General features: G+C 43.5%; 1 protein-coding gene across 2 annotated transcripts; it reads left to right on the top strand.

Moving 5' to 3' along the window:
• Positions 1–4,054: 4,054 nt before the first annotated feature.
• ZNF598 (zinc finger protein 598, E3 ubiquitin ligase) lies at positions 4,055–25,567 on the top strand. 2 transcript variants are annotated; one of them, XM_067534259.1, is made up of 13 exons: positions 4,055–4,327; positions 10,063–10,175; positions 12,186–12,315; positions 12,668–12,879; positions 14,188–14,405; positions 14,939–15,056; positions 16,608–16,649; positions 17,250–17,428; positions 18,462–18,543; positions 19,276–20,042; positions 21,314–21,443; positions 23,012–23,156; positions 23,343–25,567. In XM_067534259.1, the coding sequence occupies exons 1-13, from the start codon at positions 4,145–4,147 to the stop codon at positions 23,688–23,690; spliced, it is 2,667 nt and encodes an 888-aa protein (XP_067390360.1). In that variant the 5' UTR covers positions 4,055–4,144; the 3' UTR covers positions 23,691–25,567. The 2 variants fall into 2 exon arrangements, with proteins under 2 accessions (XP_067390360.1, XP_067390361.1); XM_067534260.1 differs by lacking the exon at positions 16,608–16,649 and having other exon boundaries at positions 4,056–4,327.
• The last annotated feature ends 2 nt before the right edge of the window (positions 25,568–25,569 follow it).

Genomic DNA, 25,569 nt, shown 5'->3' with positions numbered 1-25,569 from the left:
TTAGCAACAGGAATTGAGGGCAGGGCCAAACTTTGTTTCACTGAAGGCTGCATTGGCAGCTTGCCAGAAGTCTGGGACCTGAACTTAGTTGGCACATACATGTACATACAATTGAAAACAAAAAGCATAGCATGCAGCAAACCCTGCTCTCCCTTGTTCTCTATCTACTGCATCTACACATGGATGACTAAGAAGGGCCTTATTCAGCTTCAGGTCAACACACTAGTGTTAACTCCATTCATGACTTTTTAAATCTGAGACCATTATGACATTAAACAGCTCCCCCTTCAGGCCTTGATTATTCTAAAGATTAGCATTGAAGCAGAAAATGTCACAATTGATCGGTTGCAGAAAATGTTGCTGGCAAAGTGCCCTGATTATGTAACACAACATCCTGGGAAACAGCAGCTTATTTCCCCTCAGCAGGCCTGGCCCTGCTCTATAGAACATCTGAAAGAGACTTCTCAGAGAGGTAAGGTATACTTTGTATGAGTAAAGTCTGTAGGATCAGGCCCCTGATTCCCCAGAGCCAGCATTCAAAGGCCTGGTCTACACTTAAAAGTTAGAAAGACATAGGTTCAGCACTCAGGGCTATAAAAAATTCACATTCCTGAGGGCAACCTAGTGTAGACATGGCCAGGCTGATGGAAGAAGTGTTCTATCTACCGCTGCTGAGAGATGAGGATTACCTATATTGATGGGAAAACCCCTTCCATCGCTGTAGGAAGCATCTATGCTACAGCTCTGCAGCAGCATAGCTGTGCCACTGTAGTGCCCATAGTGTAGACATGGCCAAAGGGTTCTATATGACTGCAACAGGCATCAGCTCCTACTGACATAACGTGAAACCTTTGAGGCAAGAGCTGTAAAGTACGACTAGCGGTTCTGCCCAACTGCTTTGTCACAATGATCATTATGATGAGTAACGTCATTTTAAAGCCTAATTATGAAGGTATATTTATTATCCCACACTTGGCCGTATCACTGGGAAACTTGCGTAATTTCACAGATGAATGACACTTAACTCAGCCCATTACTGTCAGCAGCCTCCATCTCATTTCACGCTAATTGCTCTCCAAAATTGGTAGGATGCAGTTTTGACATGAAAACATTTTCAACAGTATCATTAATTTAGGGGGGGAAATTTCATGGAGTGATTACAGCCAGCATCCTTAGCTGTTCCTCATTATCTCCCCCAGCCCCGGCACACTTTAATGCTGATTACCAAAAAGGCGTATATTATCTACTCCTAATTCTGAAGTACCACAAATGGGTCTCTTTAAGCATCTTCAAAGAGAAGGTAAACATTACCTCATATATCTAATGGCTTGAGTTGCAGAAATACTTCGTTTTTCTGACGGCCAAAGACTTATCTAATGTATATGTTGTTTTCCATAGATGTTATTAAATGCTATCAGTGGTGGATTGAAGAAGGTCAGTAAATAAATTCTCCTTTAGCTCAAGTGTCTGAGCCCCTGTACCTTTAGAACCAGAGGACCTGAGTTCTATCTCCGCTGCTGTTACCATAAAGTTACAAGTAGGCATTATATGCAGCAGAATGATGACTACTGAGGCCTAGGTCATTTTGAATTTCTTACAATATTTAATACATTCTTGCTCCCCTGACTTCTTTCATGTCAATAGAAAATCTGCTTCCAAGGAAAGGGTCTGTTCTCCAGTTCTTGCAAGTACATAACCCAGTCCCAGTTAGCAGGAAACAATATATTTTCTGTATTTGTCCAAATGGTCATGCTGTGATATCCCATCTCCATGTAGCAATATTTGTATTTTTATATTGTGATGTCGTATTTTCACATGGCAACACATTATTGAGCACAGCCACAGCATGCAACCCTATATGCTTCATTGCATCATCATGGGGCCTGGAAACATTTTTTAATTGGCCTGTGATTACTAGCTTTGCAGGGTGCAGGAAGGATCCCGGGAAAATTGGGACCATCTTGCCAATTCCGTGACAAATGGCAATCCTTGGGTTAATGGGAGTTAGGCATCTCTATGTCAAGTAGGGTGAGAGACAAATCTTTGATAATATTCTTTATCCCGAGTAAGCCTGATATATGAGTTTGGTCAGGTGTCTTATCTGATGATTGCAGAATGAGAGCTTAGAACACAGACATTTGCATTTTTGAGACACTATTTGGACAGACCCAGGAATGGAAATGATGAACTCTAAAGAAATCTGCTCCAGCTCTCCACAAATGGAAGGATAAGTCAGCCCAAGTTGGGTCATCTGAAGGAGACTGGGGAGAAAAAAGGGGTGATCTTGAAAGACTGAAAAAATATACCAGTATCTCTTACTTTATACTAAATCTCTAGAAAATTTTATATTTTCAGATTAACATGGCTGCTCAGTCCATGCTAAATCCATTCTCTGTATTACTAGAGAACCCTCTTCTGTTTGAGGTGGAGCAGCTCTCATCTCACCAAGGCCCGTATGTGCAAGGTAGGCCTTTAAAACATAGGATCAGCCCACAATGTGAGGAACACAACCACAAATATCTATACTAAAGAAACAGACATGCTGATGGTTAATTCTGGCTCACATCACTAGCTTACCTACCAAAGCCTTAAAACAAAACCTGATCATCAAATGTTCTGATTTGTGTCATTCTTTGTAGCATATGTCTAAACAATCTTAGTCTCTCTTCACACTACATAGTTCTTAGGATCTGTAATGTTGCCACTATTGTAAGTAACATCTTTTCTATATTTCTTTTTAAATAAAATTCTTTTAAAACATTTTAAATTCAAAGTATGGACATCCAGTAGATTATACCTGCTGGCCAGGATTCATCTTCAGTATTATATCAGACTGAGAAGCGGCATTGCTGATTTTGTCCATTGTGGGGTAAACTTGTCCATCAAGTTGCTGTGTTGGTCTTTCACGGCACAATGGGATCAAAACTTGTTTCAGAACATCATCACGCTGTGTTAACTGGTCCTCATTCTGCAATGAGGTGAGGCTCCTTCCAAAACCACCACCACAGGAGGTGAAAAACATCATTGTGTCATAGACTGAGTGCCAGATCTACCCCCCACCGAAAGCTAGAGATCCAGGATTTCAGGGATTTCCTCAGCTCTCCCGTGCTGCCTTGGAACATCTCTGGATTTTTGGTACTGCTGGGGTGGATGTCACAACTGTGAAAACTGCATTAGATAAAATAAAGGGGCAAGGATGGAGAGTCCAAGAAGGCCACAGAGCAAATACTCCTCGTTGGGAGTATTGCCTAGATTCACATAACATAGAGGACTGGTCACTTTTCTGATTAAATGCTTTGGATGTCCATATTTTCTCTTCTTCCCAAAGGCAGAGAGACCCTCAAAGCTGAGTGCAGGGGTTCATCTGAGGAGAAAACCCCAAACGTTTCTCTTGCCGATTGTAGGCAAGGGGGCAAGGTGATTGCCCAGGCTTCCGGGCGATAAAGGCCGAAGCTGGTTTTTAGGCACCAACCTCCCCATGGCATCACTCCCAGCGTGTGCCTAGCCCTGTGTGTAGTTGTTGCTGGGATACAGGCACCTCACAGGCCCTGAGGCTGGGGCACCAGGATGAGGGGCCCCTTCCCCGGGTGGCCATCACAGTGGGGGTGACTTTGCACCTCTTGAGGGTAAATATTTGACTGTGGCCCTGCGGCCCCCAAGCATTGGGGTGAAACGGCCCTGTGAGCAGGGCTCCAGCTCAGTGGAGGTCAGACAATCAATCAGACAGGGATAGAAGGGCCCTGCCAGCGGCGGCCACTCTATGGTTACTGACTGTCCCGGAGCAGCAAAATAGAGTGATAGGTAGAAAGGCGCGCCGGGGATAGAGGGAGGCGCTCTAGGCTGTGGGCGTCTCTATTGTCAGAGTCCTGGCGTGTGGGCAGCGACTAGATTACACAGAGACGACACTCTAGCCCTATCTCCGTGGCCGCGAACGAGTGGGGACTGGCGCTCTTAACGGGGACTCTATGGTTAGGCGAGGCGTTGCGCCCGGAAGTGGGAGACAGGAGGACTGCGCTCTAGGCCAGAATCCCGGATCTCTATGGTTGGAGCGCCGGCCGGAGAGAGGGGCGCTCTAGGCCGGATCTCGATGCTCCGGGCCGGTTGCTAGGCTGGGGCCTAGAGGCCGCGGCGTGTCCGGGGCGCCATGGCCGCGTCTCCGGCGGTGGCTCCGGTTCCCCCGGACGGGCTGTGCGTGCTGTGCTGCGGGGAGCTGGAGGTGGTGGCGCTGGGCCGCTGCGACCACCCGATCTGCTACCGCTGCTCGGTGCGGATGAGGGCGCTGTGCGGGGTGCGCTACTGCGCCGTGTGCCGGGAGGAGCTGGGCCAGGTGAGGCGGGCCGGGCCGGGGCCCCGGTGTGGGGGGCCGGGGCTGGGGGGAGCCGGGGGGGGAGGGTCCCCTGGGCAAGGATGGAGCCTGTGCGTGGCTGGGCAGGGTGTGGTTTCCACTGTCCGGCCCGGCTCGGCTCGGCCCGGCCCGGCCCGGCCCGCTGCGGGGGGAAGCTGAAGGCGCTGTCACTAAAGCAGCTGCTTTGGTTTTTAACGCTGTTCCGGGGGCAGTTCAGACAGTCCCCGGCCATCGCATGGGCTCGGTTCTGCTCCAAGCAAGTAGTGTGTGGGTCTGGGTGTGTGTGGGTCTGTGTGTGTGGGGGGGAGGATCTGGGGGTGTGTGGATCTCTGTGTGTGTGTAGGGGGGATCTGGGGGTGTGTGGATCTGTGTGTGGGGGTGGGGAGGGGAGGATTGTGGAACATGGGACGAAACCTTTGGGGCATTCAGCTTCTGCATCGCCGAGCGCACCCCCCCCCATCTCTGCAGGGGTGGGGGGGGAATGCCGGGTGGGGGGTCCGCACCACGCACCGCACCGCACCGCCAGCCCGGTGCTAGCGAGGACACCGCAACTTCCTTCGAGTTGTCCAGTGTTCTTCGCAGCTGCCGGCCGGCCGAGGAGCCCAGAGAGATCAATGGGTTGACCCAATGTGGAGAATCCGGGCTTGCTAAATATGGCAACATGTTCCCATGGAGAAGGGCTAAGTATTATTTATCCTTCCAGAGACCATCTGTTTGTTCTACTTGGTGTTTGAAGCTGTCACAACTATAAGAGATAATTAATGTAATAAAGAGCAAAGATCGCCTTACGTAGAGAGGGTGGAGAGCCAGACCCACCCTGTTTGTCTGGTAACACCCTAGCGACCAAGACACACAGTAGTACAAAAGCCGATTTAGTTTGAGGAAGGGAGGTTTCTCATTCTGTCTCACTAACAAAACCACCAATTTGGGAATTAGTGTGTCAGGACTCAGGAAGTTGTAGAAACCCTGACCATAAAGTTTACTTCTGTACTCTGTCAGCTTGTTTAAAACAAACTTGAATAGAAGGGATTGGTGGTGCAGCTCCATACAGTCATACAGCTGCCACTGTTCTGGACATGGATTCTGCCTCTGTGGGCCACTGAAAGGGTGAACAAATTAATTTGTGCTGGAGGTCGGACTGTAGAGACGATGGATCCTGGAATAGTTCATGGCTAAATCAGATCTGTAGGTGGAGAGAAATCCTTTTGATGTCTTTCAAATAGAAAAAAGCTTTCTAGTGTCACTCCTGGGTATATTGCCAAGCCTTGGGCTCTGTCCTAGTGATGCAACTGCAGTTCAGGGTGCAAAGAGGAGTGTATTGAAGAGCAAGGTATGAAGAGATTATTTCTCTTCTTTGATTTTTATTTCAAATGTCTAAGTAAACCTGCCCTTGTTCTCTGTTAGTATTAAGAAGATATTAATAAGTCTGTCTGTCATCTTGCTGGATTCTTGCTCTGATTTTAAGCTTGGGGGAAGGTGTTTTACATGCTCTGTCTGGACTTGCTCAAGTCCTGAATTACAGAACATCATGATGTTGATGTATCTGCTTTTTCAGCTCCTTCTGTTAGGAGGATTGAGCAGTGCTTTCTTTAAAAAAGGAAAAACCTTATCTGAACTTTATTTAGTGTGCTTTTATATGATTAAATTTACCCCTTCTTTACAAATCAATACTGCAAAATCCTACTGTAACATGCAAGAGCAAGTCAGCTGGATCCAGTTATCCAGTTGCAGAGTCTGAGAGTCTATCTGGAGCTTGGAAGGGAAGCAAGAATGTAGCAAGGTGGCAAACAAGCTCATTTTTTAAACATAAGAAAACTTTCTCCCCCTCCAGTTCTTCAAAGAGGAAGAGATTATTTCTGTGTCAGTGCCAAAAGTAATCTAGATAATGCTTCACCCTTCAGTGGTGCAATATCCTTTTTTTATTATTACTTAAAATGTACATACTGAGACAACAAAATGTGTTGTGTTTTCTGACCCGTGAATTTATGCAGTGTGACTTTGGAGCAGCTTCTTTTTTTAAAGCTCTGTTTAAAGCTTTCTGCTACCCAACAAACGTCTTCTGAATTTCTGCCTCTCTTCTCAACAAACTTCTAATTTGTCCACGTCATCCTGGTATGTAGTTGTGGAGTTAAAAGATATCAGAACCATATTGAACTACTGAACTTCGAAGGTAGTTGGCCCTGAAGAGGCTGATATTCTCCCATGGCAGAAACTACTTGCCACTCATGCCTGTTACATTCTTTGCAGTCATGGTTGCTCCATTCTTTCCCAGTTCTCCACTTTTGCAGACTTAATTCCCTTCCAGCCACTGGACTGCCCTTCCTGTCTACGGTTCAGATTTTTACTCAAATCTACTCCATTATTCTGTTACCGTCCTCGCTTGATGTTAGATTTAGTGTATTTTCCATCTACTTTTCTCAGCGTGTCAGTATCAGTAGGCACTTCCCTTTGCATAATATTAAAAATATAATCTTGGAAGACTGGAAGTGCCAGGGAACTGATCAGTTGTCCGCTTCTAGGTTGGAGGTTTGAATGCAGCCATGGTTCATAATGACCATCTGATGACTGACGTGGAATGAGTTTGAAGGATCTCAGTCCAATTTCCAAAGAAAAATGTCCACCTCACTAAGAATACTGTGATTAACACTTTTCATTGGCAGTCTCAGTAGACAAGTCAAAAAGATGGATGGAGACTCAACATTCTTCTTATCGGGAAGGGTAGATTCACTGGGTCAGAGTTGAGGCACCTTGATGGGGCAGCATGGAGAAGCTTGCTCTAATGCTTCCTGTGCTATAGACAAGACTTCGGTTTCTAGAGCTGCAAGCTGTTTTTCAAGAATGTTAAATTCACACTTAAAAATTATCAGCCTTCAAAATGTTTTGTATAATTTGTGCAGTGCTGACACAGGGAGAGATATGAGCCATTTAAGGAATAAGAATTAACACTAGAATTGAATGATAGAAATGGTGTTCTAAAAATGAATTGTGGGTGTTAGGAAACGAAGTATGAGCAGTTGTGTTTTCCTTGTCAATGGAAGAGCTCCTCCCAAATAAACTGTTTGGATTGGCCACTCTTCAATCGCTCTAATCATTTTAGCAATGTGAAGAATTTTTGTCCACGTGCATAAGAGACCAAGAGTTTGTCCATCGTTTGTTTTTTCTCAATACTATGTAAACTTGTTAACAACAGTATAGAATGCCAGACCAATGTATTTAAAATCCTATTTAGGGATATTGATATGATGCTAATTTTTATCCAGACTACGTCCTTCTTCTGCAGCTCTCTTTGTCTTGTTGTACTCTGATGGTTGAAGATCTTGTTTTAATCCACATGGAGGGCAGCTAGGATGGGGGCTGAGGAAATGCAGCTTGGTAAATATGTGTTGAGTCTAGTGCATGTGATCGTATTCACATGGTGGAATGAGAACAAAGAGTTTAAGTACAGTACATGAAATAGGAGAGTGAGTAAAGGTAGACATTCTACATTCACTTAGTGATGGTCACCACTATGGAACATGAAGTTAAACAAACAGCAGGTGCAAGAGAAATGATTATTTGATGTTAAACTGCCATATTTCAGAACATAACATTTCAATGAAGGTGATAGTGGAAAGACGAGTCTCCTGCAAAGAAGCTTAGGGGGAGTAGAAGGTAATGTTGCTGGGGAAGATATTTTAGAAAATGGATAATAGCTTTGTCTTGGTCCATAGTGGTTTCTGGACATTTGAATAATCCTCTGGGTTTGTGTCAAGGCCTGGGATGAAAATAAGGTCTGAGTAGCCTCTATGTATTCCTACTCCTGAGATGCGCTGGCAGTGCAGCTTGGACGGTGGAGCGCTCTCTTCGCCCTTCCCTTCTCGTTCTCATTCTGAGGGCCAGGTTATAAAAGAGGTTGTGCTGTTCCAGCGGCCCGAGTTCCTTCTAACTGCATTTGCAGACAGACTGGAACCTCTTCGGCTGACTAAGACTTGTGTGCCTACCTCTCTGATGTGGTGGTACCTTTTCTGTTGGTCCTCTTCACCCTGCCTGAGGCTGAATATGATGTGGAGTACCACTGTGTACACATGTAGTGCATCTGTAACTTAGGGTGAACTGATCAGCAAGGAAACAGCCTATAATCTGTAGGTTAGGTTATAACCTGTCATCTAAACATGCTTGCAGGGATAGACCCTATAGTTGTAGCATCCAGTTTGCTGCTGCTGCTGCTGCTTATTATGGCCACTGTCCAGTGGAGAAGCAAACTGATATACTTCTGTCTTTGCTGAAACCAGCTGGTTTTAGCCATGTGGACAGGACGTTGACCTTTGCATCTGTTCCGTTTTGTAGTAATTGTTTGTTGTAATTACTATATGTCGTGGGCTCACCTTTTGTTCCTTAACGCTGTCTTTCACCCATTTGAATTATTTAAAACAATCCTTTTATTATAATAATAATACCTGGCTTTTATATCGCACATTTCATCAGTAGATCTCAAAGCACTTCACAGTTTTTAATGTATTTAGCCTCACAATACCCCTGTGAGGTGAGGTTGAACTGGGGCACAGGGAGGCTAAGTGACTAGCCCAAGGTCACACAAGAAGTTTGTGATGGAGCAAGGAGTTGAATCTGGGTCTCCCATATCTTAGGCTAGTGCCCTAACCATTGGGCCATCCTTCCTCACTTATATTTGCTTCAGATATCCTCTTTGTTTTTCAGTGGCTATAGACTCCTTTGTTAGCCCACCTGTAGTAATGTTCTGTGTCCAAAGAAAAAAAAATATCAAGATCGATTGTTGCAAATGAGCTGTGCAGAAAAGTAAGTGGGGCTATCTGCACTACAAGTGGGTTGTTTCATAGACTAGGTCTGTTAGTGGCATAGTGTTTGTGTGTGATCAGGAAAAGCAGCTAGAAAAGCTGATATGACTAAATGTCCTCGGGTGACATTGATTAATGCAGACTGAAGTGACAAAAGTAATGGGGTCATAGAATCAACCGAGTGTTGGGGGCAGATGAAAGTAGGTTTAAAGATGAATGACAGTGTAGTGTATAATGGAGTAGGAAAACAGGCCATGCTCGTTTGAGTCATATGCACATTTAGGGATATGTCATGGAGATGACTGTTTTGGTTAAATGAAATTACTTTGGAAGAAGCCAGTAGACTGCTACAGGCGCACACCGTACCTCAGAGCTGCTATTGAGGAGTTATTGTGAGGTATTTCATGAACGATAGCAGTCCTAGTGTCAACTGAAAAACAATTAGAGATTATCTGCTGTAACCTGTCTGAACCAGGGCAGGTGAATCTGACTGTTGCGTTACTGGTGTGATTCTTTTATGTTTCTCTGTTTCTTGCTGGCTGTTTAGGAGGGGAGAGAATATGTTTCCTCTTTACTGGGCTGCTTGTTTCTTTGTAAACAATAATTACACACAAGATACATCTGAATTTACTAATCCTTACAGTTTTTGTTCTGTATTTTTTTCTCATTGGCTCTTGTTAGTTTGTTTCCTTGATGAGCCTCTGGCTTATGTCATTGATCACTTGTATGACAGAAGTTCACTGTATTATCTCCCAGCAGCACATGGGGAGTGGGGTGGGAAATAGTGTTCAGTACGTCTAGGATCCAATACACACTTACCAGTATTCGTAAGAAGTTTAGCTCATAACAGTGATCGCGTGTAGACCAAAATAACATACAACTTCATATGTGCTTTCTCTAATCTTTCCTGTTTGTGGTCTGTAGGTGGTCTTTGGAAGGAAGCTTGCATCCTTTTCAACAATACCAATCAACCAGCTGCAGCATGAGAAGAAATACGACATCTATTTTGCTGATGGAAAAGTTTTTGCACTGTATAGGTAAAACATAGCATCCCCCTCTCCTTCCTAGCATTATTATATTTTCCCTTCCTTTTCTCTTGGGTCATCTGAGCAGTGGGCTTTGGTACAGGAAGACCCTCTAGGAGATGACCTTGATTGATTATAGCTGTGGTTTCGCCTTAGCCTAACAACCCTGGCATCTGCAGTTGATTTCTGGCTATAATGAGTTTGTTCAGAAAGATGAGGGCAATCCGATTAGAAAAAGGGCCCCAGGCAAGTGTTCACAGCAAGTGGTCTGGGGTTTTAACATGACATCTCTGCCTCTTGTCCTCAACATGTAACAGGAAGTGCATGGTGCCCTTAGGTAAAATAGTGCAGACTCAGTTTGTGGAAATCTCTTTGCAATGTGTATATTTTGTACCATGCTGTAGAATGGAGAAAATTGAACATGTGTACCTGGAAGTGTGCAAGGGACCTGGGGCTGCAAAATGGACACATACTTAAGTCTGAAATCCTAGGTCTTCAGCTGCTTAATATAGAAGCTGTGACTTACCATTAAAAGTCACTTTTGCCTCTTTCCCACCTGTGGCCATGAGCAAGATGCTGTGAGTGACCTCTCCTCCTTATATTGGTGCTGTATGTGTTCGTAAGAACAACATCATCACATGATTTATTATGGTAATGCTTAAAAACCAACCAAGAATGGGGCCTCATTGTGTTTGTACAGTGCCTCACACAGTGTAGTAGATATATACTTACAGTCTGTCTTGAATAGCTAACTAGACAACACAGACACAAGTGGAGGGAAGTGGTGTAACACAAGCAGAATGAACAATGGGATGGCAGCAAACGTCATGTTAGTTCCATGTTTGTTTGGGGGTTTTTGTGTGGATTCAGTTAGGAGGGAAATCAGCTAGATGGAAAGAAAAGTGATGGGAGTTGGGACATGGAAGGGCATAGGACTGGGGAGTGAATGCAACCAGTGCTTTTTCTTGGCAACTAATGCAATGCATTCTGCCCTATTTGGTCCAAGAATGGGACTCTGGAGGTGCAACAGTATTCTCCTGTGGCTTGGCATTTGCTGGATTGGATAGTGGGTTTGGTGGCCTTCTGACTTAGAATGGAAAATGGAAGTATGCTGTGAGCTTTTGCTATACTAACTGCGAGAGAAGTTTTCAGTTGAGCAAGATTTGGTTAATCAAGGTTCCACTGTATTAAGTGTTCCCAGAAATATGTTGCTTAATGCCTCCTATTATTAGTAAGTGACTCCGGGATAAGTAGGAAATACATTCTGCTTGATTAAAGAAGTTTGCTCTGAGCGGTTGCGTTTTGTAATGATGTGTCTGGTTGGAAATGTCACATTTTTTTGAAAGCCAAACCTAATGATTTGTCACTGAGGTTTCTGAATGCCATGAATAGCTGCAGCATGAGAGTCAGGGGCTAACCCATTAAGCTCTTCCCTAATAGCCAGGCCTGTGCTTTTGCTATCACTGTAGAGAATGGTGCTTTACTTGTTTCTTCTTTCAGTACAAGGGCTCTTCTTTTTTTTTTTTCCCTTACTCTCATATTGAATTAGCTGCAGACGAGGTCACTGTTCGCCTATATCATGTAGATATAATATTGCATGAAGTTGTTGCCAGCCGAAGAGATTTAATTTGATTGGATTTGAACAAATCACAAATTAAACTACAAACTTCTTATAATTACTGTTGGCGGAAATTGAGAACACATCTTTGTGCTAGAATCCTCTCACACATTCCAGCCCGTTCATAGGCTGTACTCTCTAGTATTGTATCACTTTTCAAGCAGTGTCTATACAGCACCCCTCCTGATATTCAACCTGCCACATAGTTTACTTCAGTTCTGTTCCTGGAATGATGGAGGGTATTTTTGGAATCAACATAATCCTAACCTCTTTGAATTAGAAAGTGCTTTGACAGCAAAAAAGAAAGTTACTCGGTTGCTAATAAAACGTTTTTCTGATGTGTAGGTTTTTGGGAGAGCATTTGAAGTAACTCTGATAAACCTTTGAATATCTTTGTTCCTTAGGAAACTACTGCAGCATGAATGCCCTCTATGTCCAGATGTGCGGCCATTCAACACTATTGTGGAGTTGGAACAGCACATGAGAAAACAGCACGAGCTCTTCTGTTGTAAACTGTGTGTTAAACACCTGAAGGTGAGCCATAAAAAATGTGCTTTAGGGCTGAGGAAAAGAGACTTCATCACATGGGAATCTGTGTCAATGTAAATTTGTAGGATACTTTTTGGAGAGGAAGAGGCAGAATGAAGTGGAGGACACCGTGGAGAAATGGAATCAATGACCCAATAGAAATTTCTTCCCTCCGACCAATTCTGTTTGAGTGACTTGTAGCATTTTATAAGCACCACTTGTCATAAATTGGTTAATTAAGGAAATCTAAGACTTTCAGTCTGGATTCTATTTTAAATATAAATATATATATATTTATACTCCATCAGTGAACTGCGCAGTTCTCTATTAACATGAGGTAATTCTTTCTTTCTTTAAGATCTTTACTTATGAACGTAAGTGGTATTCCCGCAAGGACCTTGCTCGACATCGAATACATGGGGACCCAGACGACACATCTCATCGTGGGCATCCCCTGTGTAAATTCTGTGATGAACGTTACTTAGACAACGACGAGTTGCTGAAACACTTGAGACGAGATCACTATTTCTGCCATTTCTGTGATTCAGACGGTGCTCAGGAATATTACAGGTTTGTGAGACTGGTTGACTTGGGTTTCTTTTAATTCAGTTTAAGATAAAAATCTTTCTGCAAAGGTGATTGCATCTGCTATCCGTCTCTGAAAGTGGGATGTCCAAAGGCATCCAGCGCAAAAGTGTGAGCAGATTGGTTTTGATTTTGGTTTGAATTTTCAGTGAGGATGTGACCCTGGGACTGACAGATCCACCTTTTTCACCTGTTCAGCAGCTTGTCTCTTGTGAAGCTAACAGAGACATGCTGTACTGAAAATGGGCTGTGTGCGTTGCTTAGAGCTACATCCATGCAAACTGAGCCACTGAGATCTCAAAGTTGTATAAAACTGTGTGTATGAATTAGAAATACTGATCGCACCATGCACTGTGTAGTGAATTGGCCCTAAATGCTGTGCCAAGAGGCAATCCTGCCAAACTCAGCAGCAGTCCTCAGTGGCAGCTTGAAAATGCTGAGCTGCTATGGCTACATTTACATGTACATTTAATAAAGGAAGGGAGGTTTGTAAAGAAATATTTAATCAGTGCAGCAGCTGCTGTCTATTTTTGTGTTTAAAATCAATGTGTTTATTACTGCCCCCTCACTTTCAGTTTTAAGTGAATTTGCTGGTACTTAATTCTCATGGGGGAAGCCTGAAGCCATATTGAGCCATATTTGGGAAATTAGCCATTGAGACTTAGGAAGACATGCTGGATAGTTTAGGATTATTAGACAAACACATCAGATGGATGTTTCTGATGATGATTTCACTTCAGATCATTTTAACTATAGACATTTAAACTGTCATCTTTAGGGCTGCACGGTAACGCACTGAGATGAATGAGACAGTTCACGTATATGAGAACTTGCTTCAGACGGTCTGCAGTTTCAGACAGCCCTTCATCCATTTATATTCAGTTCATGCTTTTCAGGTTTTCTTCACAGTTGAAGGCTAAAAAAAAAAAATTAGATTCTAGAGCGCAATTCTGCAGTAAGGGATGGACTCTGGCAATTTCTGCAGCTGTGCTATGTAAGCCCATAATAGCCAGTGGTATAAGATTTATTTTGGGAAAAATAGGCTTGAATCAAGTTCCTTTTATGGAGGGCTTTTTACGCAGGGCTGATGTGTCAGTGAGGCATCATGCAGTGAATTTGGTTTAACTTCTCAGAGACATGCATTAAACTGTTCTGTGTCTTGACATACATACGGTCGCTATTCTGGAGTTTGCAAAATGGAGTGACAACACTCAAGTGTTTTTAAAGAGTGAACGATTCTTTTAAGCTGACTGCATCAGTGAACTAACCAATCAATGTCGGACTTCTTCCCAGTGATTATGAATACCTTCGTGAACACTTCCGTGAAAAGCACTTCCTTTGTGAAGAGGGGCAGTGCAGTACAGAACAGTTCACTCATGCTTTCCGTACGGAAATAGATTACAAAGCACACAAAACATCCTGCCACAGTAAAAACAGGGCTGAGGCCAGACAGAACCGACAGATAGATCTTCAGTTCAACTATGCTCCCAGGCATCAACGGAGGAATGAGGGTAAGTCAGACTGGAAAGAATAAGTTGCCAGAAATACATTCTTATTTCTTAATGCTTTGAAAGTTTTCAGAAAATGGTGTAAATTGGTCATTTGAGGACTGAAAACTGACTATGTCCCTTTTCAAAATAAGGGCATTATTTTCATGGCTGACTTTCTGACCTTCCTTAGAATTGCCAGTGATAACCATGGTACCCAGAGAGGTACCTCCGGTTTTAAGAGTATGCAAATTCATTCATATTCTTTACTTTACCGGAAGCTGTACATGGAAGTCTCTGCACATCAAGATGAAATTTGCACTAAACTTGGATCACAATCCTGTAATATATGGAATCCATATACTGCCAAATGCATTTTAATGCAATAATGGTCAAGGCTAGATGGTTTATGAAATCAGTGTTTGGTACTTCAGAGTCAGGCAAGGTCCTTTTGTACTAATATATTTTAGTGTCTTTCAATCACATATGGAGGGATGGTGTTATGTTCCTGGATTAGAAAAATAATTTGAGAATGATTGGACATGTCTCCTGCTCAGGTGTTGTAGGTGGAGAGGACTATGATGAAGTCGACAGATATAACAGACAAGGACGACCAAGTAGATCGGGACTCCGAGGAGGGCAGCAAAACAGAAGAGGGAGCTGGAGATACAAGAGGTGAGTGGCACAGTGTGCTGTAGAACATACTGCTGACGGGGAAATGTTTGCTTCCCTCTTAAATGATACAAAGTTATAAAGAGTCGGCACTACTGTGAGGTGGGTGCATAACTGGTTGGAAAACTGTTCCCAGAGGGTAGTTATCAGTGGTTCACAGTCAAGTTGGAAGGGCATTTTGAGTGGGTCCCGTAGGGATCAGTTCTGGGTCCGGATCTGTTCAATATCTTCATCAGTGATTTAGATAATGGCACAGAGAGCACACTTATAAAATTTGCAGACGATGCCAAGCTGGGAGGGGTTGCAAGTGCTTTGGAGGGTAGGATTAAAATTCAAAATGATCTGGACAAACTGCAGAAACGGTCCGAAGTAAATAGGATGAAATTAAATAAGGACAAATGCAAAGTCCTCCACTTAGGAAGGAACAATCAGTTGCACACATACAAAATGGGAAATGACCGCCTAGGAACGAGTACTGTGGAAAGGGATCTGGGAATTACGGGGGATCACAAGCTAACTATCAGTCAACAGTGTTAAACGCTTGCCAAAAAAAAAAAAAAAAAAGCTAATATCATTCTGGGCTGTATCAGCAGGGGTGTTGTAAGTAAGACTCCAGAAGTAATTCTTCCATTCTACTCTGCACTGATAAGGACTCCGCTAGAATATTGTGTCCAGTTCTGGGCACCATGCTTCAGGAAAGATGTGGACAAATTGGAGAAGGTCCGGAAGAGAGCAACAAAAATGATTTAAAGGTCTAGAAAACATGACCTATGAGAAAAGATAGAAAAATTGGATTTGTTTAGTCTTGAGAAGAAAGGACTGAGTGGAACATAACAATTCTGAACATGAACATAAAAGTTGTTACAAGGAGGAGGGTGAAAAATTATTGTTCTTAACCTCTGAGGATAGGGCAAGAAGCAATGGGCTTAAATTGCAGCAAGGGAGGATTAGGTTGGACATTAGGAAAAACTTCTTAACTGTCAAAGTAGTTAAGCACTGGAACAAATTTCCCAAAGAGGTTGTGGAATCTCTGTCATTGGAGGTTTTTAAAAACAGGTTAGACAAACACTGTCTGGAGTGGTCTGGTTATTACTTAGTCCTGCCTTGAGTTCAGGGGACTGCACTAGATGACCTCTCGAGGTCCCTTCCAGTCCTACACTTCTATGATGGTACTTCGGTGAGAGGACAGGAGGGAAGTGAGGAAATTGAGGAAGCTGCAGTACCAAGTCCTTAGATAAGGATGTGACTAGTTTTCATTCAAAGTCTGAACACCACGTGTATACAGTTAAAAGTATTTTAAAAGCAATTTCCACTTTCTGCACTTGCCAAAGGAGATGTGCATTGTAATCTTAAAGCTTTCCTGAATTCTCCAACATTTAGGGTAGTGCAGTTGAGAATTTTCTGGCTTTAAGATCATTGTTTTCATTCCTAACTTTTCTAAGTAGGATTTTCTGAAGTAATGGACATGCCTTTACAGGCTTAGCGGACCGTTTTAGGTTTGGGCAATCATTAAGTTTCTGTTCTAAGGACCATGCTTTTTTATTGAACTAACAGATCTCTGGTTGGCCAGACTGAGTGCTTTGGAAAAAGAAGAGGGTTAAGTATTGCAATTAAACTGCACTTCTATGTCTCCTTTCATCCACACGACATCTAAGAGCTTTATACCTCCTGTGTGTCTATTTTTTTTTTCTTACTTTCTGGGCAATCAGTGGTTCGTTTGTTACCAGTAACATCACTGGGAAAATCCATCTCCAAGCACCATATACGTTGGTGTGTCACACGTGGCTCTTTTGCATGCAGTGGAAGTTCATGATGAACCATATTACACTGAGTTACTTGGACTAACAAATGAGGTTTTCATACATTGAAAATGAATGGGAGAGACTAGTGTTACCATGCATCTTTTGATATTCTCATCCTGGTTCCCACTGTATTTAGATATTAGTTATCACCATACGTGGAATTTAAAAGTCCAGTGGATGAATGTTGCCTGTTCCACCACAGCCTGAACCTGGATATGACGATATGAATTAAGTCGAGTTTCACTTGCAACCTTCCCCAGCAGGTGGCAGCAAAAGGCAGTTGACATAAAGTGGTTTGAATGTGAAATTTGAAGGTGACAGTTGGAGTGAGACAACGGTACTTACAAGCCCATTAGACCTTTTTGTTTGACAAAAAACCTGTCCTGTCCTCCAGGGAGGAAGAAGATCGAGACATTGCAGCAGCAGTCCGGGCATCAGTAGCAGCAAAACGGCAAGAAGAAAAGAAACAAGTAGAGGAAAAAGAGGATGGCAGTCGAGGCAAAAAAGAAGAACTGAGGGATCCAGAACTGCCCAACACTAAGCGAATGGCAAAGCCTTCAACTGAAACCACAGGTTAGCTGGGTGCATGTTCTGTTGGCTGTAGAGAATTCTAGCAGGCCTAGGATCAGCCTTGCGAAGGTGTGACTGGTTGTGGAACGCATTGAACGAGTTGTTCGCTTTAGTGTCCACAATCATCTGGAGATTTAGTCCCATACAGCTAGCCCACCTTGAAACATGTCTGAATGTAATTCCTTGTGCTGGGATTCCAGCTGTGTATTTATATTTAAAATGGATCTGGGCGGCAATACTTAAACAACTAAACGACATGTGATGTGCTGTGCAGCCCAATATAATCAAACCAAAGTGTGCACGATATCCTGCGATGGCCTACGGATACTGGCAGGTTTAGATGGCACTTAGCTGGGATGTCTCCCTTGTTGTGAAGAAGTTAATTTCCAATATTGGTGTAAAATTGCTAGAATCAGAAAGCTAAGGCCTGCCACGTGGTATTTTTCAAGTGAGGACATTTTGGGCTTTAAATATTCTATACTAAGCACTGGTGTTTTAATGTCATTCTGTAACCTATGTGTAAAACGTTCCTGTTACGTGAATTTAAAACATAAATACTGTAAAACAAACTGAAGACTGTGAATGGAAAGACCTTGAAGGCAGATGTGCCTGGTCCTGTTGGAAAGCTGAACGCTCCCCACTCTGGTCGGTGTTTTTGTGCTCAAGAAGTACAGTATCATAAAATGCATTGAAGACTTGTATGGCATTAACATCTCTATTTATTTGGATTATATCTGACGTTAAGAATCAAGCTTGTCATACATAAACCAATGGCTTAGTGTCACTCTTCTTGACTACCTGATGTGCTGCAAGTTAAACCCAGGGCATGGTGGAACTAGAATGTAGTTATCAGAATGAAAAAGTGCATTTTTTACATTACTTTAAAGTGCCCGTCTGTTTTTCTGGATTAGAATATCCAGTTAACAGCATCATAAAGTACCAAACCAGAGCTAGTTATTGTGTTCTGATGCTTGTTGATAGTTGCCAGAATTCATACATTTTCGCTAAAAGCATTTCTTTGGTCTTTTTCTCAAAGTTCCAAAAGAAGCAGCTGCCAATGGTGCTTTAAGCCACAATAACTTTCCGGCAGTTGGTTCAGCAGCAGGGCTTCTGCAGCGGTAAGTTTTTTGTGCACGATCCCAGCAAAGTGAAAGCTGTTTGATAAGCTCTCGTGGGTCCTGAGTTTGGCAGATAATAGTTCTACCGATAATTTGAAGTCCAGTTATTTCTGAGAAATTACTCCTCCTTCCCCCAAACTCTGGCTACACAAACCACCCACAAGGCCTCAGTGGGGCTGCTTGAGAAGGTGTAGGCTGTCACTTCCCGTGTCTTGCCTGATCCAAAAATAATCCCCTCCTCTTGGACCACTACTCCTCTTCTAACCCTGCAGTTTATCTCCAGTAGATTGTCAGTCGGCAGGTACTGGGGGAGTGTGGACATGCATCTTCCTCTGAAGCCAGTGGTGTTCCCTAACGGGGTGACTGGGCGATCCTCTCAAAGCGGGTGGCTGCTGGAGTGCCCCTCGAAAGCTTGAGGTTGCTTCTGCTGTGAACCGTTCTGCAATGCAAGGCGTCTGAGGCGGGGTGCAGGTCCGGGCCCAGGCAGCGTGCTGCCGAAGTCACACACGACTTGCAGTGTGATACCTCTCAGGGAGGGCTTTTGTCACACGTGACTTGTTTGTAAGCGCACACGCATTTTAATTTTACCCACCGTAGCCGTGAGTCTTGGCGCCTTCTCTAAGCGGTAATGTGTTTGAGGAAAAAGGCAGTTAGGTGTTTGGCTCTTCCTGCCCAGTGGATTTGTGCTGCCCTTGTGACTCCTGTACACGGTGTTGTTTTCCCTCCCCGCAGCCCTGCTCAGCCCGCATCAGTTAAGCTGAAGGAAGAAGACTTCCCAAGCCTTTCCTCCCCTGCAGCACCAGCCATCGCTTCTGGGGTGTCTTTAACATACACAGTTGCTGCCCAGAAGACAGCTTTTCAAGAGGAGGACTTTCCGGCTCTGGTGTCCAAAATGAGGCCTAATGCTAAAACAGTGTCTAACATCACATCTGCCTGGAGCAATGGTTCTAATAAAAGTGTGGTTAAAGCCATCACTTCCCTCGGCCCCACTTCAAACCAGCTGGCCAAAAAACCAGCTCCCTCGTACAGCAGTAAAGGAAGCCGAAAGAGCAGTAAACTCTCTCTGTCAGATGACGAAGATGGTGGCGGTGGCTTGACAACCCAGGAGATCAGAAATACACCGACAATGTTTGATGTATCCTCCTTGCTGGTGGCTTCCACCTCACAGACTTTTACTAAAGTGAGCAAGAAAAAGAAGATGGGAGTTGAGAAGCAAAGAGCATCATCCCCCCAGCTGCCAGAGGAGACCGTGCCTCCTTCATCGACTTTAGAAAAGCTGGCAGAAGCTGAGCAGACTCCAAGTACCCCTGCAAATCTTCAGCCCCCTGACAGATCCACAGCTGTCATGAATGGTCACTTGGAAAAATCAGTAGCTATTTGTAATGCATCCAAAGAGCCACCTGGCCTTAAAAAACCTTCAGACACTAACCAATGCCCTTTATCTCAGGAAGACTTCCCAGCGCTCGGGAGCTCGGGACCATCTAGAATGCCACCACCAGGTAACCTCTGCAAAAAGTCAGTCCCATTCTGACGGTAGCTTGAACAAATGGGGTATGTGAAACGTGCAAGAGATAGGAGTGGTTTCTATGGGTAGCCAAAATTACTGTTAAAATGGGAACAATTTCCTGTAACTCGCAGGGCTAGAGAGTAAAGTAGAAACATTTAGTCCAGCAAACCCCATTGAACTCCTTCCTTGCTGCCCCATCCTTTTACAATTCCATCGAAACGTTGGGACATACCTGCCTCTTTCAGCAGCAGAGCTGCTGTGTTCTGTCTGGTGTTTTGGGTTGCAGATAGCAGCCAGCCTCTAAACCCCACTGCTTGTCTAATGAGTAAGACCAGGTGTACATGCTCTTCGGTATTCCAAGAGCTAGTTTGGAAGAGAGACAGTCGGTCTTTTCACATGTGTGAACAGTATCTAGCAGCATGATCCCAGTATAAATGTAGGCTTGATCTGTCGGTTACTTCAGTTTTACACTGATGTAATGCCCTTGCTTTTAGTGGTGCTATGATGGGCTATAACTGGAGTAACCACAATAGTAAATCAAGCCCCTAGAATTGTGTCGTTTAATGTAGTCTGTTTATAGCTAATAGGGCAGTTCACTCAGAAACGCTTTCCTGGTGCCTCCATAGTGGAAAATCCATGCTGAGAACTCTCCCAGATCAAAAGAATTACTTAAATGGCAGGGAAGAATACTACACTTTGGAGGAAAGCATCACTGAGAGTTTGAGAGCTGGTAGAGACTATTCAGACTGCAGTAGTGAAATCTCTCTCGTACAGCTAATGCAGCTTGTGAAGACCATACTGCAGTGGCATCTCCTGAAGGTGGCAACACATCAACAGCTGATAGTGTAGCTCTCTGTTATGTGTAAGGCCAGATGGCAGCCTGCTGGAAAATATAGGTTGTATGGTACAGGTGGAGTGAAGCTCTCCTTTATATTAATTGTGGGAAAATACGTTTTCCACCAATGCACGTTTGGAAACAGTAAATCAGGAGTAAGGGCTTTCATGTGGGGTCAAAGATCAGCCGGTTCAGAGCACTCCTTGGTGTGACTAGGATCTGTGGCATGTAAACCAGCAGATTAATCCCTTAATTTTAGTTATTTTCAGATACATTTGTGTCTGTGCTGTTTGGATCTTATCAATGGCAACACACCATCTCTGCAGACTTTGAAGGGGGGAAGGGAGGGAGGGAATCTGAGAGATGATTGGCTGTGTAGCATAGACAATGCACTAACTTCCTCCCCATTCTGTGCTATTTTAATCTAGGCTTTAACTCTGTGGCGCTCTTAAAGAGTCCGCCTCCGGGGCTGTCAGTGCCTGTTAGCAAACCACCTCCAGGTTTTACTGTTATTCCATCCACCAATATCTCTGATCCTGTCACTACGTCTCTGAACGAGTAAGTAAAGGCGCTTCGAGAATTCATGTTAGTTTACACACAAGCTGTGTTTCAGTTCCTACATGTAAGGCTTCTTAATACTGCATGCTGCTTTGGGAGCAACTGGCCTGAACACGTGAGATTTAAGAGACCAGCAGTATAAGAAAGTAAGGACCTGATTCAGATCTCTGTTGTAAGCTCTGATAGAATCTGAGAGGCAGAGGTAGGTGTGAGTTGCATTTTGCTAGACAGGTATGGATCTGAGCAAATCTAAACAGGTGTAACATGTCAATTGAAGGAGAGGAGAGAGGGACCAACTCCGATTCGCCCCTAGATTTGTCCCTAAACCTTCAGCAAGACATCCTTACAAACCCTAGTGACTCCATCTCACCAAGGGAAGCATGACTTGCTGTCACGGCAAGCTGCCCACTTCTAGTGTTGCACAAGCTTACGAAAGTTCCCTGTACAAGACACTCACACCAATAGTTCGTAAAAACCAAGCCGCATTTGAAAGTGGGTTTTTAATTACCTGGGATTTGTAGAGTTTCCAGATGATACCACTATGCTGTTTAAGTGACTTCTGCAGTGTGGGCAGGAGGTTGGAGAAGATCAGTCCCCTTTTTCCATTCTGCTTCCATATTGGCATATTAGAATCTTTATTGCTGGAGCAATAATCATAGTCTTGAATTTGCCTCCACGCTAGTAATTGCAATATGTTGCTGCCTTGAAATAGATCACCATGACTCACCTACTCGTAGAAAGAAATGTTTGTCTGCATATGGGAACTTGCTTTTGGGGGGAATTTACAAAGTAGCTAAATGTCACTTTTGGTTCTGATGCTTTCCAAGGTTGGTCTCTTTGGCCATGTCTGCAGTAGGGCAGGAAAAGGGGCAGGTGTGTGTTTTCCGTCAAGATTGCTAAAACGAGATAACTGTCATCCTCATGCAGATATCTCCTGTTGTAAATAATTCCCAGTTAGTCTCAGTGGGGACACGGGACAGGTCTACACTGCCAGCAAAATTCGGCGGCAGTCAACAAGAGTTATACAAGCTACACAGAGTGGCTTGTGTAACACCTGTCGACTTCGTTATGTCCCTTTAACATGCCCACTCCACTGTGCTGCGCCGACTGGAAATGCATTCCGGTCAACACAGTGCTACGCTGTTTTTGGAGGTGGTTTTAATAGATCGACTTCCGGATCGATTGAGCGGGTCTTCACTGCCACTCAGTCGATCCGGAAAAATTGATCTACATAGCCAAGGCTTTGTGACTTGTATGTTAGTAAACACAGTTTATGACGTGTGTTTCAGATTAGGTCAGTTTGGATCAAGAATAGATTAAACTTGCATTTTAAGTGTTCTCTCCATTCAGGAAGAACTGGGAACAGGCACACTAATCCTTAGGTGATGCCATTCCAGCATCTCCTCGGTAGGGGTGTATGTTACTAATGGGAGTCCCGGGTGTAATTGGGTGAAAGGGAAGCATACCCCATGGTGAGAGAGTGGCGAGGGCCATTGTAACCAATCTAAGACATTTTGCAGTCTCTTTCCATTGCATGCTATGTTAATTCATTTTCTTTCCAAATGTAGGCCAAAACCCTGTCAAGGATCTTACCTGATACCTGAGAATTTTCAGCAAAGGAACATTCAGTTAATACAGTCTATAAAGGAATTTCTTCAAAGCGATGAGTCTAGATTCAATAAATTTAAAACTCACTCTGGGCAATTCAGACAGGTAAGTAGTGGCACCCTTATAAATATTTGAAGTCCTACTTGGTTGTCACCTCACTGAGCATTGAGGCAACAATGAACAGTGATGTTGTTGAGTGGTTAGAGGTACAGAGGGCTGAATTTCACTCTTGGTCAGTAGACTTGTTCTTTCTTTTCATTGCTAATTGTCCTGATTCTCTTTTAACCGAAGGGGCTAATTTCTGCAGCACAGTATTACCAAAGCTGCCGGGAGTTGCTTGGAGAGAACTTCAAGAAAATCTTTAACGAGTTACTGGTGTTGTTGCCAGACACAGATAAGCAGCAAGAACTGCTTTCTGCTCACCATGACTTCCGAATCAAGGAGAAACAAGCATCCAACAAACCCAAAAAGAACAAAAAGAATGTCTGGCAAATGGACCCTGCTTCTGAACTGGACTGCTGCATCTGCCCGACGTGTAAGCAAGTGTTGACTCAGCAGGACATAGCCTCCCACAAAGCTTTGCACATTGAGGATGAAGAATTCCCTTCCTTACAAGCAATCAGCAGAATCATCAGTTAGCTTTCGCAAAGACCAATAAAACAGTCTCACTCTTACCCGTGCACTTTTTGGAACAGGGTTTGACAGTGTAGTGCGGGCCAGGCGAGTAGTCTTATGCAGGTTAGCGTTGGGAGACTCACTGCAGCCCGGCCAAAGGGGCTGTGTGAAGGGATCACTGGACTACACCTGTACCTAATTAACACCCAGAACGTTAGCTTCCTAAACACCTGATTAGAAACAGGGCTGGTTCGTCAGGCAGGTGGCCACCTTTCACCCTGCAAGATACTACAGCTAAAGGGTGGAAATGGATCATTGCTATTGGTGGCAACAGCTCTATAGTGGTTTCCTTAATATTCTGGTGCAGGTAATCTGCTTTCTTGGTGGCCACAAAGATGGAGGGGATAAGTGGTGCAGAGTGAGAGAGAGAGAGATGGAAGCTGCTACATTGGTGAATAAGACCATTAAAATGTATGCTGTAAACACCTGGCTGTTTATATAGCAAAGAATATTCCTGGCTGAAAGTTGAAATAATTATACTACTTGAATTGGACTGATCTCTGTGTGATTAGTTGAACCTGGGATTTGAAGTTGCCTCTGACCTTCTCTGTAATTGTGCTCTTTAAAGAAACTCATTTTGTAGTGTCCAAAGCTTTACTTTCTGCAAAGGGCATTCTGTTCACCACAGTTTTATTTAACAACTGCCATGTTTGATTTCTTGGATGTGCTAATAGTATTAGTGCAAAACAAACAGCATATTGGAGCATTAGATGCTGCTGCTCACTGACCATTTTGTTACTCTGCAGTGCCTTTAAGTGCATTTATCTGTTTCCAGTGGTCTGCACTGAGGAGGATAAGCTGTTGAGAATTGTATGGAGTGTTTACTTCCTGGGATTCCCTTGGTGACTGACAGCAGTCTGGAGGAGCTTTGCTCCTACCGCTTGGCATCTGACAATTCCAACTAGAGGGGATAAGGGTTCATCATTTCAAGTAACTACTCTAGCAGCAGCTTTAACTTGGAGTGTCAAGAAGCTTTTCTGCAGTGCACTTTCATAGCTGAAGTTTCTTAGCGTCTGATACACATCAGTCATGGCAGACCATGTTTAATTTTTAGCACATAGGAATAGAAATTAAAATTAATTTCTTTAATTTTGAGCGACAAGACACTGCTTTTATTTAAGCAGTGCTTCTGTGAAACAGCTGGAGCTGTTGAAGCATTAGTCTTGGCTCCACAAATGAATTTTCCTTGCCTTCTCTTTTATTACTGACTTTGCTTGATGCCAGACTGCAACGTCTGTGGGTTATTTCTTTTCAAATAACTCAGGATATTTTTGAATACCTGATCTTGTACCATTATTCATAGGGCCAGGCTAAATCCCCTGAAATGGGGGAGAATATTATTTTCTAAGGGGTGTACCTTGTTGCATGATTGTATATTATGCATGTATACATTGCAAAGGGTAATGTTTTCAAATTATTGTTCCTAAGTTTTAAATCTCCATTTCCCATGCAATAGCTGAGTTTTTTACATTGGTCATGCTTCCACAATTAAAAACTACTTTTACTATGAAAGCACGTAAGTGCTTATCTGTTTGGATGTTAGTGCCCATAACACTTTTTTGTAATGATGTAAACTGCTTTCCCCTCGTCTGTTACTTTGGTTGTAAAGTTCAGAGGTGATGAAATGCCTATTCTTTGAAAGAGCATCTTATGTCTTCCCTTTATTTTCAGTTAGTTTCTTCTGTGTCATCAAACAGTTACTTGGTCCCTACTTAGGGGATTGAGAACTTGAAGTGCTACTGCAAGTTTCCGTGACGTGACCCATCCATCTATCTAGCCTGATGATGCAGGTTCATTGTTCCCTGTGCTCTCACGATTAAATAAAGTATTATTGGAGTTTTCA

The sequence above is a fragment of the Emydura macquarii genome, unplaced genomic scaffold (genome assembly GCF_026122565.2).
Source record: "Emydura macquarii macquarii isolate MOO-44397 ecotype Brisbane River unplaced genomic scaffold, CSIRO-AGI_Emac_v2 contig_3390, whole genome shotgun sequence".
NCBI classification, from domain to species: Eukaryota; Metazoa; Chordata; order Testudines; family Chelidae; genus Emydura; species Emydura macquarii.
This window is presented reverse-complemented; position numbering and strand designations above follow the sequence as displayed.

Bases quoted from the DNA above. Each gene is read 5' to 3' on its own strand.
- ZNF598 (XM_067534259.1), top strand. From the start codon at position 4,145: ATGGCCGCGTCTCCGGCGGTGGCTCCGGTTCCCCCGGACGGGCTGTGC. The intron at 4,328-10,062 runs GTGAGGCGGGCC...TGTGGTCTGTAG, and splicing joins GCCGGGAGGAGCTGGGCCAG to GTGGTCTTTGGAAGGAAGCT. The intron at 20,043-21,313 runs GTAACCTCTGCA...ATTTTAATCTAG, and splicing joins ATCTAGAATGCCACCACCAG to GCTTTAACTCTGTGGCGCTC.